Consider the following 19210-nt stretch of genomic DNA (forward strand, 5'->3'; position numbering starts at 1 on the left):
TATTAATCCTTTCGGATTCAAGGCAATCAGGGAAAAGTCATTCACATACGTGCAGTCTGGTATACCATATATCGCACTATCTAGTACACTATAAACATTACTTGCTCTGTGGTATACTATATATATGGTGCAGGGAGATATCATCTAAAAGACACAAGGGGTGTGTGATGACTTACATGGGGTACCAACGATTGGAAGAGGAGCACAGTGTATATATGGGTCTCCCTGGAGGTCTGGCGGACAGGTACACACAGCACGGTGGTTGACTACACTGCAAATGGCAGTGGAGGCACAGGCTGCAGGGCATGGGTTCACACACTTGTTCCGGACACAGGTGTAGCCGCTCTCACAGTCGCTGTTGAGGACACACTCGGGTCCACACCCAACATCAGGGTTGCCAAAGAAGCCTGGACGACACTCGCAGACGTAGGTGTCGAGGGAGACGCGGCAGATAGTGTTGGAGCCGCAGGGGTCAGGGTCACAAGGGTTGAAGGGTGGGGCAGGTGGTTGAGGTAGGATTGCTATGGGTGTGTGGGTGGTGACCTCACCTTGGACAGGGATGACGGGCTCTTTCTGAACAGGGGCTTGTGTGTCGGCAAAAGGTGGTAGAGTTGTTGGACGGGAGAGAGGAGGGGGTGTGGGTGTGGTTTTGGTACAGCGGATGAATGGGTTACCAATATAGCCAGCCACGCAGCTACATATTGGGTTGTGATTGATTACGCGGCACTCAGCCTGAATTCCACAGGTGCCCTTACAAGGGTCTATACAGCGGTTGTTGACGCAGGCCCTGAGCGTGGAACACTCAGCATGGACCACACATTCAGGACGACAGGCAGGTGCGGTACCCACATACCCAGGCTGACACGAACACTGGTGTTGTTGGTTGACCTCACGGCACACTGCATTTGGCCCACAGGGGTCCCCAGCACATGGGGTGCGGGGGGGCTCGGCCGGCACATGCGCTACAGAGAGGAGAGTATTAAGTCATCACCGGATCCTGTCATGCTTCAACACATGCCCTAATCATCATTTACAAATCTATATACGCATGGTTGATTGTGCCCATAAGAACTCTATACATAAATACATGCTCAACTATACCTTATATCTTATGAGACAAAATGCAGGATAAATTAAAACAAGAGTAGATTATTTATCTTACATGGGACTGGTCGACAGTGGAGGTAGGGGTCCCCAGTGTAACCTGGGGCACAGGAGCACACAGGCGCGTGTACCACCACCCTGCACGAGGCATGGCGGCCACACACGCCATCAACACACGGATCCACACACTCATGCTTCACACACGACTTATCCAAGTCACACTGGTGGCTACTAGTACACTCGGGGAGACAGAGTGTGGTCGGGTCTCCCAGCAGCCCGGGTAGACAGGAACACACAGGGCGGCCGGCCACAACACGGCACGAGGTACTGGCCCCGCATGGCGACGGCTGGCAGGGGTCTGACACCCCGGCGGCTGTGGCAACATCCGTTAAGTGTTAATACACTCACACGACTCCTCGCCAGAGCCGGGCCTCGCCACAAGAGCACACAGCATCAACAAACATCCACACACACACAGGCTTCCTTAATTGCTACACATTTAAATTGACATTTGAAAATTCAAGCTCTGGTGAAGTCTTCAGCAGCAGCAGCAGGGCACCAATGGTGTGAGTTCTGCCATCATGGGTAAACGTTCTTTCCATAATGTTAAGTGTAAGTTGTCAGTTTCAGAGTCCCGATGTGATGGTTATGGCAGTTTCAGAGTCCCGATGTGATGGTGATGGCAGTTTCAGAGTCCCGATGTGATGGTGATGGCAGTTTCAGAGTCCCAATGTGATGGTGATGGCAGTTTCAGAGTCCCAATGTGATGGTGATGGCAGTTTCAGAGTCCCGATGTGATGGTGATGGCAGTTTCAGAGTCCCGATGTGATGGTGATGGCAGTTTCAGAGTCCCGATGTGATGGTGATGGCAGTTTCAGAGTCCCGATGTGATGGTGATGGCAGTTTCAGAGTCCCGATGTGATGGTGAAGGCAGTTTCAGAGTCCCGATGTGATGGTGATGGCAGTTTCAGAGTCCCGATGTGATGGTGAAGGCAGTTTCAGAGTCCCGATGTGATGGTGATGGCAGTTTCAGAGTCCCGATGTGATGGTGATGGCAGTTTCAGAGTCCCGATGTGATGGTGATGGCAGTTTCAGAGTCCCGATGTGATGGTGATGGCAGTTTCAGAGTCCCGATGTGATGGTGATGGCAGTTTCAGAGTCCCGATGTGATGGTGATGGCAGTTTCAGAGTCCCGATGTGATGGTGATGGCAAGGTAACAGCGGTGAAGAAGTCAGCTTGGTGTTTCTAACGGAGCCACCGCTGGAAGTTAACACAGGGAACCCCTTCCTGTTCTCTTTTATGGTGCCATGTGAGAGCTCTTTTGAGCTCGGGAGTACCAACACTGCCAAGCTGTTATATGATGAGTGTGTTGTGGTGAGGGTGTCTCACAACACCTGTGATGTTGTGAGTGTGTCAACACCTGTGATGTTGTGTCAACAGCTGTGATGTAATAAGGGTGTCAACAGCTGTCATGTGGTGAAGGTGTCAACAGCTGTCATGTGGTGAAGGTGTCAACAGCTGTCATGTGGTGAAGGTGTCAACAGCTGTCATGTGGTGAAGGTGTCAACAGCTGTCATGTGGTGAAGGTGTCAACAGCTGTCATGTGGTGAAGGTGCCAACAGCTGTCATGTGGTGAAGGTGTCAACAGCTGTCATGTGGTGAAGGTGCCAACAGCTGTCATGTGGTGAAGGTGCCAAAATGCTGTCTTGAATTTCTGGTAATCCCCAAAATCACAGTGCCACCACACCTCATCATTAAATCTTGTACAACTGGCACCATTGTGTGACGGAGTTCTAGACAGTGCCAACACTATCACCGGCACACCGGCATACTGAATGACGCCTGTGATCACATGTAGGTGATAAGGCAGACTGTATCTATGTACATAGATACAGATATCTATATACATATCTGTGTATGTATGTAGGGGCCCCGCAGCTGCTGCTGCCGCCAAGTCAACTTTAAGAAGGGATCAGCGCACTCTCACACATACCCGAAGCTGCTGTGTGCTCATGGTGGTTCGTCCACTTATTACCAATCATTGTTCTCGACTATTGTTTTCATTGAGGGGGAAAAGATTTCAGAAAGTGGGGGCGAAGTGGGTACGTGACTATGTACATTGTGACGTGGAGACTTACTGGGTGGAAGGGGCGCGAGGTTGCAGCGGGTGAAAGGGTTGCCTGTGTAACCTGTTGGGCAGGTACACACGGCCTGGTGGTTGACAACGTCACAGAGGGCATTGAGGCCGCATGCCCCGGGGCACGGCTCCACGCATTTATTCCTCACACAGTCCAAATAGCGAGGGCAGTCAGAGTCGACCGTGCACTCGGGTGTGCACGCCACATATGGGTTACCATAGTGGTCGGGTGGGCAGGTGCACACCGCTGCACCGCCCTGCACTGAGCACTTGGCATTAGTGCCACATCCGCTCAGCGCACAGGGATGAGAGATGGCTGGCAGGGAAGGGTGTGGGGCCGCTGTAACAGGACCCAACCATTGTGTTATTTACTAGCACTGGGCTCCTAACACTATATAATATCGGTGTTGTCAAGAGGAAACAGTTTGGTCACGGGCTTGAGAGCTGAAGGACTGATGCTCGAACTGGACAATATTTTCATATTCGATATTCAGACTTTAGAGAGGACATTGTGCCAGCCTAAGATGATGATGTGTGTGTGTTGTGAGGGGTGACGGTGTGTGTGTAATACACACATATTACTGAGTGTGCCAGTATTACCAAGCCGGTCATCAGCTCCCAAGACAAGGACCAGAGATAAGAAAGAGTAAGGTGAGGCGTGATGCTTACAAGACGGCGCTGGGAGACAGAGAGAGAGTGGGTTCCCCGTGTACTGGGGTCGACAAGAACACACGGGACTGTGCTGAATCACGCGGCACTCGGCGTCAATGCCACATGCACCAATGCATGGGTTTATGCACTTGCGGTTGACGCATGCTTTCTGTGCTGGGCACTCAGTGTTGACGACGCACTGAGGGTGGCACCTGGGAGGCGAGCCCAGGAAGCCCGCGAGACAGGTGCAGCTGGCCCTCCCATCCACGTCACGGCACTCGGAATACTGGCCACACGGGGAGGAAGCGCAGGGGGAGGTGGGGGAGTGTGCTGCAGCTGCGGGGGGGGGGGGGGGAAGTAGAGGCATGCAGTAATAACGTCTACTGCTACAGGAGCAATTAAGTCATGCATATTACAAGTATACTACATCATGCTTTTAAAATGTCATGCAACTAGAGAATTGAGGAAAATGTAAAGTTATTATATAAGATGTGATCAAAGTAGTTAAGGGAAGATACTGAACAAGAGGACAGAACAGGGAAGACTCATACGTTTAGAGAGAGAGCAGGCATGGTAAGGATCTCCGGAGTAGCCGGGCTTGCAGGCACACTGTGGGCGGTGGTTGATGACGATGCAGGAGGCGCGCCTGCCACACGTCCCGGGGCAGGGGTCCACACACCTCTGGTGCTGACACGATCTGTCTAGTCGGCAGTCCAGGTCCCTCTGGCACTCTGGTCGGCACCCCAGGTAGGGGTTACCAACCAGACCAGGGAGACAGGCGCAGACAGGGAGGCCGGCGGAGATGCGACACTGGGTGTGAGTGCCACAAGGCCCAGGTGTGCAGGGGTCCGCATCACCCGACACCGAGGGAGCTGTGGGTACACTTTCTTGTACACGAGCTACAACTAAGGTTAGGTCATGCATATACTACATAGAAAAATATATGACAGAAGAAAGAGAAGGAAGATTTCTTACATGTAACAAGAGGCGGAAGTTGTGGCGCAGGACGGCACCTTATGAAGGGGTCCCCAGTGTATCCTGAGGGGCAGGTGCACACTGTGTGGTGATTGACCACCGTGCAATGGGCCTCGGGGGCACATGTGCCCGGGCAGGGGTTAACGCAGCGCTGCCTGACGCATGCTAGTCGCACCGCACAGTCACTGTGCACCACACACTCTGGCCGGCAACCAAGGTACGGGTTGCCAAAGTAACCCGCGGCACACACGCACACTTCATGGTCTATGGTCACCTGGCAGCGAGCGTTAGTGCCACAGGGGCTGGGTACACAGGGTGTGGGCCTGAGAGGCTTGGGTACAGGGCGTGTGGGGCGCGAGCAGCGAGTGTATGGGTCTCCGAGCAGTCCTGGGTGGCAGCGACACACCGGGCTGTGGGCCACGACGACACACTGCGCCCCAGCACCACACACGCCTGGACAAGGGTCTGTGCAGTGGTAACCTATGCATGCCAGGTGCGCAGCGCAGTCACTGTTGACGATACACTCTAGGCAGAGTGCGGCCTGCCCCTGGCTGGTGCACACCTCCCAGGGCAGACAGGGAGACGGAGAGCACGGAGAGACCGCCACGGCACCGGCAGCTACACCACACATGAAACATCATGCACCCATATACTTAAACTACCACAGAATACATGACAAATATATACAGATAATTCTACAGAGGCAAGATAAAATGCATGAGAGAGAGAGAGAGGGGGAAGAGGAGACTCACGGGGCAGGAAGCACTGGGAGTACGGGTCTCCCTGCAGGCCTGGTGGGCACGAACAACGTGGCTGGTGCTGTACCACCTCACACAGGGCGTCGTCAGCACAGGTGCCCGGGCACGGGTCCACGCACTTATGCTTGCGACAGCTGCTGTCATAGTGGCAGTCACTGTTGGTAACGCATTCTGGGTAGCAGCCGCTGAGTGGGTCTCCCTGAAGGCCAGGCCGGCAGGTGCAGATGGCAGTGCCTACCACCACCCGGCACTCGGCGTTGTCCCCACAGGGGTTTCCATGCCCACACGGGGATTTGTCTGCCACTAAGCAGGAGATTACAGTAAGAGTCATGCCAAGGACAGGATAGTTAAAAGTTCACCAAGAGCTATACTGTTTGTATACAACTATAGCATGTTAAGAAAATGAAAGGGAAATATAAAACATGCATTTAATTATGTAGGATGAAGGTAAGATCATGCAGTGACATGCAGGCATGCTCACATGGGGCAGGAGCAGGGTGACAGGAAGAGTACGGGTCGCCAGTAAAGGTCTCGGGGCACGAGCACACGGGGCGGTGGTTGAAGACGCTACAGGTGGCCAGAAGCCCACACCTGCCGGGACACGGGTCCACGCACCTCTGTTTCATGCATGCCAGGTCGTTGGTGCACGCGTTGTCGGTGTAGCACTCTGGGGTGCACCTCACGTAAGGGTCACCGAGTAGCGGGGAAGGGCAGGTGCACACTGCACGCCGCCCTTCACTCCGACACAGGGCGTGCACCCCACACGGGCTGGGCCAACACGGGCTGGACACTGGCGGGGGGAGCTGTGCCACTGTGGAGGAGACGCTGATCTCTTAGTTCCCAGTCATCATTCTGGCTCATGGCTGGCACGCACGCACGCACGCACGCACGCACGCGCACACACACACACACACACACACACACACACACACACACACACACACACACACACACACACACACACACACACACACACACACACACACACACTCACCACGGATTACATGACACACACTCACAACTTACCTGTGATTGACAGAGACTTGAAGATGCTCAAAATGGACTCCAATACAGACATGAGTTGATTGAGAAAAGGGCGGCGAAGATGTTAGTGGGAACAACTTGACAGAGAAATAATAAAGGAAGTGTTAAGTTGAGGCCAAGATTCGTTAACAAAAGTGGGAGTGCACTGACCTTCAACACAACTGACGAAGGGGTCACCGGTGAGGTGTTTGGGGCAGTAGCAGATGGGGTTGTGGTTGACGACTTCACACTGGGCAGCAACCCCACACACTCCTGGGCACGGGTCCACACACTTTTGCCTGAAGCAGGCCAGGTTCTGTGGGCACTCTGAGTTGATCACACACTGAGGACGACACCTGCAATACACGGCCTTGTTAGTTGTGTTCGAGTGTGAGTGAAGTTGCTACAAGGCAAAATATATCAGGTAACAAATCCAGTTTTTTTAACCCTGTCGTAGCTCAGTCGATTAAGGCAGTGTCTGGGATGCTCCCGGACGCAGGTTCGAATCCTCGTCACGGCCCTTGTGGATTTGTTCATTTGATGCATCACGTTAGTGTGATCTGTGTGTGTGTGTGTGTATATCAGGCAAATTTACACCCACAGACCACATATGGAGTGCAGTCTCGCAGCTGAGTGGATAACGCTTGGGAGTCGTAGTCCCAGCAAAGGCAAGAGAAACGGTGTGGTTTGGAGTGTGTGGTGGTGTTGTGTGGAGAGGGTACTCACGCAGGAGGCCTGCCGAAGTAGCCCGGGAGACAGGTGCAGACGGGGAGGGAGTCTTTCTCCTCACACTGGGCGTTGGCACCACACGGCGAGGGCTGGCAGGGCGGCGGCACCTCTGACGGGGCCGGCACATGCGCTGAGGGGGGAAAGGAGGAGACCAGTGAGTGACGTGGCAACACACATTATTATTACCCATTATGCAAAGGTAATCATGGCTCCATGGTTGTTAAAATGGTCCTTGATTAAAATGGTCCGTGGTTGTAAAAATGGTCCGTGGCTGTTAAAATGGTCCGTGGCTGTTAAAATAGTCCTTGATTAAAATTGTCCGTGGTTGTAAAAATGGTCCATGGCTGTTAAAATTGTCCGTGGTTGTAAAAATGGTCCATGGTTGTTAAAATGGTCCGTGGTTGTTAAAATGGTCCATGGTTGTTAAAATGGTCCGTGGTTGTAAAAATGGTCCGTGGCTGTTAAAATGGTCTGTGGCTGTTAAAATAGTCCTTGATTAAAATGGTCCGTGGCTGTTAAAATGGTCCGTGGTTGTAAAAATGGTCCGTGGCTGTTAAAATGGTCCGTGGCTGTTAAAATGGTCCGTGGCTGTTAAAATGGTCCGTGGCTGTAAAAATGGTACGTGGCTGTAAAAATGGTCCGTGGCTGTTAAAATGGTCCGTGGTTGTAAAAATGGTCCGTGATAAGTAAAATGGTCCAAGATTGATCATAAAAGGGTCTGTGCGTGCTAGAATGATCCGTGGTTATTAAAATGATCTGAGGTTGATAAAAGGGTCCGAGGTTAATCAAATGGTCCGTGGTTGTCGAATGTATTTTGCCTGTGCGTTGTGTGAGTAGGAGGCGAGCGAAGGCCCAGGACCCAAGTGGGAGTGGAGCCACCACAAGAAGAAGTTATAGTGCTTACGTTGTTGAGGGCGGCAGCGGGTGTAGGGGTCGCCCTCGTAGCCCGGGTGGCAGTAGCAGTTAGGCCAGTGCCTGACCACCTGGCAGTCAGCGTTGAGGCCACAGGAGCCGGGGCAAGGGTCCGCACACACCTGGTTGACACAGGCCCGGCTCAGGGCACAGTCAGAGTTGACGGTACATTCGGGTCGACAGCCTGTGTATGGGTTGCCAAAGTAGCCCGGGGTACAGGAGCAGGTGATGCGGTGGTCGAGAGTGGTGCACTGTGCGTATTGCCCGCATGGAGACCCAGCGCATGCATCTATGTCCGTCGGAAGCTCTACTTCAGGTGGAACTTCAATTAGGCCTAAGAGAGTAACAGAGGTCATCAGCCACACTCCAACAAGCTTAACCTCCGACGCTATATTACACACACATATATAAAGATAATGTTCACTAACTCAAGATTAGAGGAAGGGTAAACCATTATTAAGCTGAGCAGGAGCCTTACTGAGGGTACATCTGTAGAACGGGTCTCCTGTGTAGCCAGGTGGGCAATGGCACATGGGGTTGTGTGCCACGACGTCGCAGAGAGCCTGCAGGCCACAGGTGCCAGCACACGGGTCACGGCACCGTCGGTTGTCGCATGCTTCTGTCATTGGGCACTCTGCATTGGTCACGCATTCATACTTGCATCCTGACTGCGTATTGGGATTGCCGAAGGTCCCGGGAGGCATTCGCACACTGCGACGTCCCCTTGAGCACGGCACTCTGTGTTAGGGCCGCAGGGGTCTGGCACGCATGGTCTGGTCACGGCGTGGGGTGGCAAGGCTTTACGAGTGTGGAAGGGAGGAAGAAAAGAAGACAAAATGAGACCTGGTGTCTAGATGACATAGTGCGAGAGTTACACTTCGGACGTGACACATTCCGAAGACATCCCACATATTACTTGAATTACTGTATACAATACATGCAAATGTGAGAGCCATTAGCACACGAGTAGAAGTCAACCATTAGAGAGCCTTGACCAGTCTCGCCACTCCTAGGGTGGGTTCCACCACACCCTACACTCACTCACACCCAAAGAAATATAACACTAACATTAAATCATATGAGACAATAGATAAATACATAGCCAGAGGCTAAGGGCAAAGTATGGTGAGGCAAGTTAGGGAGGGTGGCGAGAAGGGCTAGAGGCCGAGAAGGAACGCGGTGAGGAGTCTTACGAGTGATGGGTTGCAGTTGGCAGGCAGTGAAGGGGTCACCCGTGTAGCCTTCCGGGCACACACACACGGGGCTGTGGCTGATGACAGAGCACAGGGCGTCGTGACCACATGTACCCGGACAAGGGTCACGGCATTTCTGGCTAATGCACGCCAGGGTCAAAGGACAGTCACTGCTCACAACACAGTCCGGGCGACACTGCGTGTATGGGTTACCTCTGTAGCCTGGGAGGCAGGTGCAGAGTGTTGTGGTGGCCATGGGGGTGCATCGAGCATTCTCCCCACAGGGGTTGGGCTGGCAGGGGATCGGGACAGGCGGGGCTGCACCAATGGAGGCAACAGTTTGCAGTGTAACATGAGTACAAAACCATTATAAAATTATAAATATAAACGAACATGATCTGTATTGATAAGCTAAGTGCTGTGATAAGTTTAGGAGTAAGGTCAAGGGAGACTTACCAGGTGTGACAGGGGTTGGGTGGCACAAGGTGAAGGGGTCACCGCTGTAGCCATCAGGGCAGGCGCAGATGGGGTTGTGGTTGAGCACCTTGCAGGCAGCATCCACGCCGCAGGAACCGTCACACGGGTCAACACAGCGCTGGTTGAGGCATGCTCGAGTGCTCACGCAGTGGGCGTTGATCACACACTCAGGCGTGCACCCTAGCTCAGGCTGACCGTAGAATCCACTGAGACACACGCAAGATCCCACACCATCCAAAACTTGACACTGGGCATTGGCACCACAAGAAGGTGTGCACAGTGCTACTGGTGGGGGTGCAGGGGGCTGTGGCTCTGCAGGCACTAAACCATATATACTCAGCATCAATATACATAGCTAAACATAGAAATTCATTTGAAAAGTATCAGTATTCATACTCCAAAATTTAAATTATTTTATATAACAAATAATTGTGAAAGTTATTCAAGACATGGAACATGGGGGTTAAACAGGAGCAGCCGGAGCATAAAAGCGAGACAGGGAGAGGACGAGGTAAACAACAGCTAAATAGAAGGATGAAGAGGAGAGATAATGAGGACTATGAGAAGTATGAGAGTAAGAAGGACTATGAGAAGTATGATTGTAAGAAGGACTATGAGAAGTATGATAGTAAGAAGGACTAGGAGTATGATTGAGAATAATTAAGTGGAGAGGCTTTACCCTTCTCGAAGCACTGGCTGAAGGGGTCTCCGGTGAGTCCATCCGGACACCTACAGATTGGGTTGTGGGCCACCACGCTACACAGAGCACCGATGCCACATGACCCTTGGCACGGGTCAACGCACTTTAAATTGAAGCAAGCCTGACTCATGGCGCAGTCAGAGTTAATGGTACACTCTGGTCGACAAGGAGAGCCGAAAAACCCTGGGAGGCAGGAACACACATGCTGGGTGTTGTCAGGTGTGGGCCGGCACTCAGAGTTCGGCCCGCATGGATTGGGCTCACACGGTGACACTTTAGGAGTTGGTGGCAATGCTGTAACAGATAAAAATAGTATTATGTGAATACTATGTCACTCCTCAGTCCTGCATATGTGTTGTTACAGCGCTCAGGCTATATCCTGATATTATGTTACAGCTTACTGACGTAATGAAAACAATGTGTAGCTACTTCATCAGTTTACTGAGACTCTCCTGTACTGAAAGTTACTACCTGGAATCATCAAGCAGTTACACATCTACTTACCAACTTGTACATCTTGTCTCAATCTTTGGCCGCAGCTTTGTTTACACCAATTAAACAGTTATAAACTTCGAAACATTAGGAGGCTGTTTTATAATAACAATAACATTTGATTGGGAAGTTTTGATGGTCGTAAATTGTTTAATAAATATAAATAAAGTCGCTAAAGATTGAGAAATGATGTACAGGTTCGTAAATAGATGCGTAACTGCCTGGTAAATCCTGGCCCTGGCTACTGGTATTCACACATCTTACCATTCTAGGACTTGGCACTTACACCATTGTGCTTGAAGGTAAATAGTGAGCATTTATATCTATATTATGTTCATGGGTAGAAGACTGTTTAGGGACCGGAATGTGTTTGTATCAAGCTGGACATATAAAATAAATATGCAAGATTAACTCATGTAGCAACATTATAATTTGACCACCCCCCCCCCCCCCTATCCTTACACTGAGATTCCACACTTACGTTTCGTAACACAGAGTCTGAAGGGGTCGCCAGTGAGTTGGCTGGGACAATAGCAGATGGGGTTGTGGTGGACTACGTCACAGAGGGCATTGGTACCACACAGCCCGGGGCATGGATCACCACACTTTTGATCAATGCACGACTTGTCGTCGTCGCAGTCAGCATTACTAACGCATTCAGGTTGACAGTGGACTTTAGGGTCGCCAATGTAATCGCCAATGCAAGAGCAGATGGGCTGAGTGCCCTCCACACGGCACTCGCTGTTGAGACCACATGGAGAGGGCACACACGGGGTCACTGGTGGTTTCGGCGTGACCACATCCTTTGGTGGGAGAGGCTCGGTAACTACTTCGCAGCGTGTGTAAGGGTTACCTTTGAACCCAGAAGGACAGAAGCACACCGGACGGTGAGAGTTGACTTCACAGAGCGAGTTAATACCACAGGCACTAGGGCAAGGATCGATACAGCGAGTGTTGACACAAGCCAGGTCGTGACTGCAGTCGTCGTTTACGGTACATTCAGGTTTGCAGCCAGTTTCAGAATCAGCCTCCCCAAAGAAGCCCGGGGAGCAAGAGCACACTGGGTAGTTGTTGGCTCCGATGGAGCACTGGGCGTTGGGGCCACAAGGGTTGCGCTCACAGGGGTTGCCAGGCTTTGACTGACAATGCAGCTGTGGGTCACCATCATAGCCCTCTAGACACCTACACAGAAGATTTTCTCCACGGGTGTAGCACTCAGCATTCGTCCCACAGATGCCGGGACCACATGAGGGAGGTGGCGCTAGTGGGAGAATGGATTGTTATATTAATGTCATCATCCACAGCATCCAAGGAAAAATATTCAAACAAGTAAGAACAAACATTAACAGAAATGTATTAACTTAGTGTCTGACCTCTGCAACCGGTGAATGGATCGCCAATGAGTCCAGGACGGCAGAAACAGTAGGGGCTCCTGTTGGAGTCACAGAGAGCTCCAGTGCCACATGGGGAGGGCACGCACGGATTGATGGGAGGTTCACATCCTCGGATAGTGTTGGGTTTGCCGACGTAACCTGGGCGACACGTACACCGATGGAAGCCATTCACCACGTTGCAGTCGGTGTTGGGTCCACAGGGGGAGGGCTGGCAGGGGTTAGCTGGGGGACTGCACGGCTCACTGGGCGGGTTACCCACAAATTCCGGAAGGCAGAAGCAGACGGGAACACCGCTCACTATCCGACATCCGGAGTTAGGTCCGCACTGGTTAGGCTCACAGTCATCGCCCTCGGGAACTGTCGGGTTATACACTTATAAGACAAGAAAATATAAAAGGCAGAGATGTATTTTTTCTTCAGCTTGTCAATGTAGCTGAGCATCTGAATCCAAAATATATTAAATGGTTTAATTATTATAACAGTGGAGACAAAGGATTGGAGGAACTAAAACTCACTGCACTTCTCGAAGGGGTTGCCAGTGGTGCCTCTGGGACACAGACAGATGGGGTTGCCGTCGTCCAGCTCACAGAGAGCTCCTTCACCACAAGGGTCAGTATCACAGGGATTGATAGGCACCTGGCAGCTCCTTAGAGGGTCCCCAAGGTAGCCAGAGGGACAGCGACAGGTAGCTCGGTGACTGGCCACCTCACAGATGGCATTGCGGCCGCAGCGACATGGATCTTGGCACTGGTTGTTGATGCAGGCCTGAGTGGGCGGGCACTCGCTGTTGTCTCGGCAACCCACAACTGTGAAGAGCACAAACACGCCATCAATATCACTTAGTTTCTCCTGTAATTGATGCAGCTGAGTAACATGTGACCAAACGGAAAAGCCACTTGGGGGTATGACGGTCACTATCACGTCTTCGTCTTTGATCTACGGATTCAAAAGTGTACACATTTATTTGGATTTATGCAGTATCCAGAAGTGTTGTCTGTGACTCCTGAAGTTGGTCGTGGCCGTGACTCAGGAAGCGAGTCATGTATTTAACCCATGCTATGCGAAAGGAATCAACATTTAGACATGTGTCAAAAGATAAACAATAAATAACTTTAAATGAGAATAATTGGTTAAACCGAGCAACAATTTAGAGAAACACCAACAAGAAACTACAAATCAATAAAGATGAGGTTTTCCCTGCCAAGGCTTTATAAATTCTAAGTTTGACAAAGCCCTTGCCTGTAAAACTCCATTTTGAATAAAGTCTACTCAAAATTTTGTGTTTCTCTACACAATGAGATGAGCGTTTGTGTTATAAGGACTCACGTATGGAACACTCGATGCTGGGGTTGCCACTGTAGCCAGGTGGGCACCGGCACTCCGCCTTGTGGGCGACGGCTTGGCAAGTGGCACTGGGGGCACACGCCCCCTCCAGGCACGGGTCAATACACTTGCGACTGAGGCGGTCACAAGCCTTGTTGGAGGGACAGTCTTGGTTGTACTGGCAGCCGGGTGCTACGGTGCTCACTGTGTAGTGGAAGAAACAATAAAACAAAGTTCAAATCAGAGCCAAATTATTAGAAAATGACATCATCTGTTGACAGGCATTCGTTTGGACCGGAGGTCGAGGCGAGCTTAGTGACGACGGGCGGCGGGAGGAGAGCAGAAAGCTGCACCTCCTCTGTCCTCTCTCCTTCGCAAAGAAACATTTTTCGGCGGGAAAGTCATGAGCGGCTGAAGACAATAGTAGACAGATACTGAAGTCTGGTGATGTAAGGCGACACCGCATGTGGGAGCATGAGCCCCTAGGGTAGTGTTGGAGCATGACTCACTGAGGGAGTGTTGGAGCATGACTCACTGAGGGAGTGTTGGAGCATGACTCACTGAGGGAGTGTTGGAGCATGACTCACTGAGGGAGTGTTGGAGCATGACTCACTGAGGGAGTGTTGGAGCATGACTCGCTGAGGGAGTGTTGGAGCATGACTCGCTGAGGGAGTGTTGGAGCATGACTCGCTGAGGGAGTGTTGGAGCATGACTCGCTGAGGGAGTGTTGGAGCATGACTCGCTGAGGGAGTGTTGGAGCATGACTCGCTGAGGGAGTGTTGGAGCATGACTCGCTGAGGGAGTGTTGGAGCATGACTCGCTGAGGGAGTGTTGGAGCATGACTCGCTGAGGGAGTGTTGGAGCATGACTCGCTGAGGGAGTGTTGGAGCATGACTGAGGGAGTGTTGGAGCATGACTCACTGAGGAAGTGTTGGAGCATGACTCACTGAGGGAAGCCTGGTGAGTATGAGGTGTGACTCATGAGACAGCCTGGTGCATGAGATGAGTCTCCCTCACCAAGCTGTGACTGACTCATCACAACTCATACCAACACTGCTTATATTTGCCCTTACTGAGCTTTAGAATATGTTACAGATGTGTGAAGTTAGTTAGGAAATAATGTGAGAGTAAGTGAATAAATTAGTTTTGTGAGCTGAATCACCATACAGTGCTGAGGCAGTAGTTGTGAGGGGAGAGTCATGCAGTGTCGGGGTTGTTAGCATCAAGGTTATGAGAAGTGTGTGTGAGGCACCGTCTATGAGGGCCACTCACACCAGGGAGGTCAGTCAAGGGGTCATGCATGAGGTGAGAACAGTAAGGTTATGAGAAGTGTGTGAGGCACCGTCTATGAGGGCCACTCACACCAGGGAGGTCAGTCAGGGGTCATGCATGAGGTACCTCACACCAGGGAGGTCAGTCAGGGGTCATGCATGAGGACACTCACACCAGGGAGGTCAGTCAGGGTCCATGCATGAGGTGAGAACAGTATGGTTATGAGAAGTGTGTGAGGCACCGTCTATGAGGGCCACTCACACCAGGGAGGTCAGTCAGGGGGTCATGCATGAGGTACCTCACACCAGGGAGGTCAGTCAGGGGGTCATGCATGAGGCCACTCACACCAAGGAGGTCAGTCAGGGTCCATGCATGAGGCCACTCACACGAGGGAGGTCAGTCAGGGTCCATGCATGAGGGTGAGAGCGGGCATGCCCCAGGAGGACGGAGTGAGAGAGAGACGTCTTAGCGCTGAGGGTTACCTGGGGTACACAGGTCACGAGGGTCACCCTCGTACCCGTCCGGGCACTGGCAGATGGAGCGGTGGTTGATGACACGGCAGCGGGCACTCAGGCCGCAGGGGGGAGGCACTGTGGTGCAGGGGTCACGGCACTCCCCGGACACGCACGCCTCCCTCACGTGGCACTCGATGTCGGTCAAGCAGAAGCCGGGTACTGAAGGGGTGTGTCAGAGTCAGGGGTGGCATGGGTGATGAGTCAGGGGGTGATGAGTCAGGAAGGAACAAGGGGCAGCTGGCACGCCCCAGCTACACTACCGGGGTGATGAATGACAGAGACAACAAGTTCATCTATCTACTATCTTCATGAGTATGAGCAGCATGCAACAGAGAGAGCAAGAGTGTTGGGTCTTACTTGGGTCACAAGCAATTCGTGGGTTTCCTGTGAACCCAACAGAACAACGGCACATGGTCGTGGCAGCCTCTGCCTGGCAGAGCGCCCCACGTCCACAGTCCTGGCAGGGGTCCACGCACTTGCCGCCACGGCAGACACTGCCCCGGGGACACTCAGTGTCGCCCTCGCAGCTGCTCCTGACGCAGCCGACATTTGGGTCTCCGGTGTGGCCTGGGGGACACAGGCAGACGGGGCGGTGTTGGTGGACCCGGCAGAGGGCCCCCTGTGGGCAGGGGGCCCCAGCACACGGGTCACCACACACACGATCCATGCATGCTTTGTCCGGCGGGCAGTCGGAGTTATAGCCACATGTGGGGAGCGTGGAGCAGCCCTGGAGAGGTACTCCAGTGGTGCCTGCGGGACAGAGGCAGGTGGCTGCGTGGAGCAGGGGGCGACAGGTGGCTGTGGCAGGGCACGGGTTGTTGGCACCCCGACAAGGGTTCACGCACTGACCACTGTAGCATTCCTCGCTCAGCGCACAGTCGTCAGATGTAAGGCAGCCAACTGTCAGTCAATGAGGCGGTCAGTCAGGTGAAGAGGCACATGTTAGTACGTCAGTCTAATTAAGAGAGAGGAACACTGCACCGACTATATCCTTATTAACTCCCTCTATCATCAGTAACAGCAACAACTTGTTAATCATATGTGATTGTAAACTAGTGACATCATCTATGGTAGTGGTAAATATTGTGACATATTAATACTTGCTCTGTAGGCTGAGTTACAGTGTGCTTGGCACCTTGCTGGCATTACACATTAATGGTGCACTCTTATCTATACATATTAATAACTAATACAAGACAAAACTCACATACAGGTTAGAGGTGGTAGAGCAGAGATAGCTGTAGTGAGGTGGTGGTGGTGGTGGTGGTGGTGGTGGTGGGAGAGGTGGTGGTGGTGGTTGGGAGGTGGTGGTGGTGGTGGTGGTGGTGGTGGTGGGGAAGGTGGTGGTGGTGGTGGGGAAGGTGGGGGTGGTTGTGGTGGTAATGGTGGTGGACGTGGTGGTGGTGGTGATTGTGGAGGTGGGGGTGGTGGACGTGGTAGTGATGGTTGTGAAGGTGGGGGTTGTGGAGGGGGGTGGTGGACGTTGTGGAGGTGGTAGAGGAGGTGGTGATGGAGGTGGGGGGTGGTGGTGGTGGTAGAAGATAGAGGTGGGGTGATACAGTAGAGGGAGAGGAGGGGGCACATGTGAGGACTTACCGGGGGAGCATCCCTTGAGAGGATCACCCTGGAACCCGTTGCGACACCTGCACTGAGCAGTGTGCTCAGTGTTGACACACTCCGCGTTACCGCCACACGGGTCGTCTTCACACGGGTAGCGACACTCCGCGTTAATACAAGCTTGTGTAGAGAGGCAGTCACCGTCACTCCGGCAGCCGCCAGCTGGTGGGGGTCGAGGTTAGTGGGGGGGGATGTAGGGGTCGCCTCACAGGGACACGAGGTGTATATCATGTAAGAGACAGCTACCATATATATCACATTACATACAGAAGTACATATCATGAGGAAGGAGGATAGTGTAGAGTGTGTCAGAGCGACACAGTGAGAGGCAACTTGACAGACCAACAAGAGGGAAGCAGTAATCTTACTGATGATATTGTCTAGGCCGCACAGTATATACGGGTCTCCTGAGTACCCCGGCTTGCAGGTACAGAGGGGGCGGTGCCCCTGTGTGTGGCAGGTGGCCAGGGCGGCGCAGGGGTTGGCCAGGTGACACGGGTCGCGACACACCCGGTTATAGCAAACCTGGTGGTCAGGGCAGGCCGGGTCGGAGGCGCAGCCGGGAGCCGGGGTTGGTGCTAAGGTCAGGAGAGGCAGGAGGTCAGTTGTCGCTACACACACCACACACACCTCGCACACCTCTACACTATCATGCTACACTGACACCTCTCTTGCTATCATGCGCGCCCCTTTCACGGTCAGTGTAGGTCAGGTTGTGTGTGGTGTGTCACTGGTGGTGGTGCAGGTGTAGGTCAGGTACACTGGTAGTGGTGCAGGTGTAGGTCAGGTTGTGTGGTGTCACTGTGGTGGTGGTCCTGCAGGTGTAGGTCCAGGTACACTGGTGGTGGTCCTGCAGGTGTAGGTCAGGTACACTGGTGGTGGTGCAGGTGTAGGTCAGGTTGTGTGGTGTGTGTCACTGTGGTGGTGGTCCTGCAGGTGTAGGTCAGGCACACTGGAGGTGGTGCAGGTGTAGGTCAGGTACACTGGAGGTGGTGCAGGTGTAGGTCAGGTACACTGGAGGTGGTGCAGGTGTAGGTCAGGTTGTGTGGTGTGTGTCACTGTGGTGGTGGTCCTGCAGGTGTAGGTCAGGTACACTGGTGGTGGTGCAGGTGTAGGTCAGGTTGTGTGGTGTGTGTCACTGTGGTGGTGCAGGTGTAGGTCAGGTTGTGTGTGGTGTGTCACTGGTGGTGGTCCTGCAGGTGTAGGTCAGGTTGTGTGGTGCGTCACTGGTGGTGGTCCTGCAGGTGTAAGTCAGGCACACTGGAGGTGGTGCAGGTGTAGGTCAGGTACACTGGAGGTGGTGCAGGTGTAGGTCAGGTACACTGGAGGTGGTGCAGGTGTAGGTCAGGTTGTCAAGAGGATACAAAAACAGGCATATTTATATTACTGCTGCTTCAGTAGTCTGGTACATGACACACACACACACACACACACACACACACACACACACACACACACACACACACACACACACACACACACACACACAGTCACGGAGTTAGACCACCATAAACGCACTAAATATTGGATGACAAAGATCATTACTGAGACAAGGGGGGGGGTAATAATACTGAGGAACTGTGCTACAAGCAGGGGGAGAGGGAGGGGTCACCCACCATGGGAGGGTCACCCACCATGGGAGGGTCACCCACCATGAGAGGGGACACCCACCATGAGAGGGGTCACCCACCATGGGAGGGGTCACCCACCATGGGAGGGTCACCCACCATGAGAGGGGTCACCCACCATGAGAGGGGGACACCCACCATGAGAGGGGTCACCCACCATGAGAGGGGGACACCCACCATGAGAGGAGCACCCCAAGCACGTTCAGTTGGTGTACAATCCATCCTGCGAATAGACAGAACGTTTTAATACTAAACGTAATAAATAAGTACAATCCTGACTATCAGAATAGTACATAAATACACTTACTC

General features: G+C 52.6%; 1 protein-coding gene across 1 annotated transcript in view; it reads right to left on the bottom strand.

Annotated features, from left to right (window-relative positions):
- Window positions 1-19210, bottom strand: part of LOC123745476 (uncharacterized) — a 77716-nt gene that overhangs the window by 47341 nt on the left and 11165 nt on the right. The window contains exons 3-14 of the mRNA XM_069312248.1: window positions 15624-15815; window positions 13873-14073; window positions 13062-13352; window positions 12526-12903; window positions 11634-12413; window positions 10640-10954; window positions 9940-10281; window positions 8283-8624; window positions 7376-7508; window positions 6821-7005; window positions 3244-3582; window positions 351-962 (exon numbers count right to left, since the gene is read on the bottom strand). Coding sequence (XP_069168349.1) covers window positions 351-962; window positions 3244-3582; window positions 6821-7005; window positions 7376-7508; window positions 8283-8624; window positions 9940-10281; window positions 10640-10954; window positions 11634-12413; window positions 12526-12903; window positions 13062-13352; window positions 13873-14073; window positions 15624-15815 — 4110 coding nt within the window. The remainder of the gene's footprint in view (window positions 1-350; window positions 963-3243; window positions 3583-6820; window positions 7006-7375; window positions 7509-8282; window positions 8625-9939; window positions 10282-10639; window positions 10955-11633; window positions 12414-12525; window positions 12904-13061; window positions 13353-13872; window positions 14074-15623; window positions 15816-19210) is intronic.

This window comes from Procambarus clarkii, chromosome 71 (genome assembly GCF_040958095.1).
Source record: "Procambarus clarkii isolate CNS0578487 chromosome 71, FALCON_Pclarkii_2.0, whole genome shotgun sequence".
Lineage (NCBI taxonomy): Eukaryota > Metazoa > Arthropoda > Malacostraca > Decapoda > Cambaridae > Procambarus > Procambarus clarkii.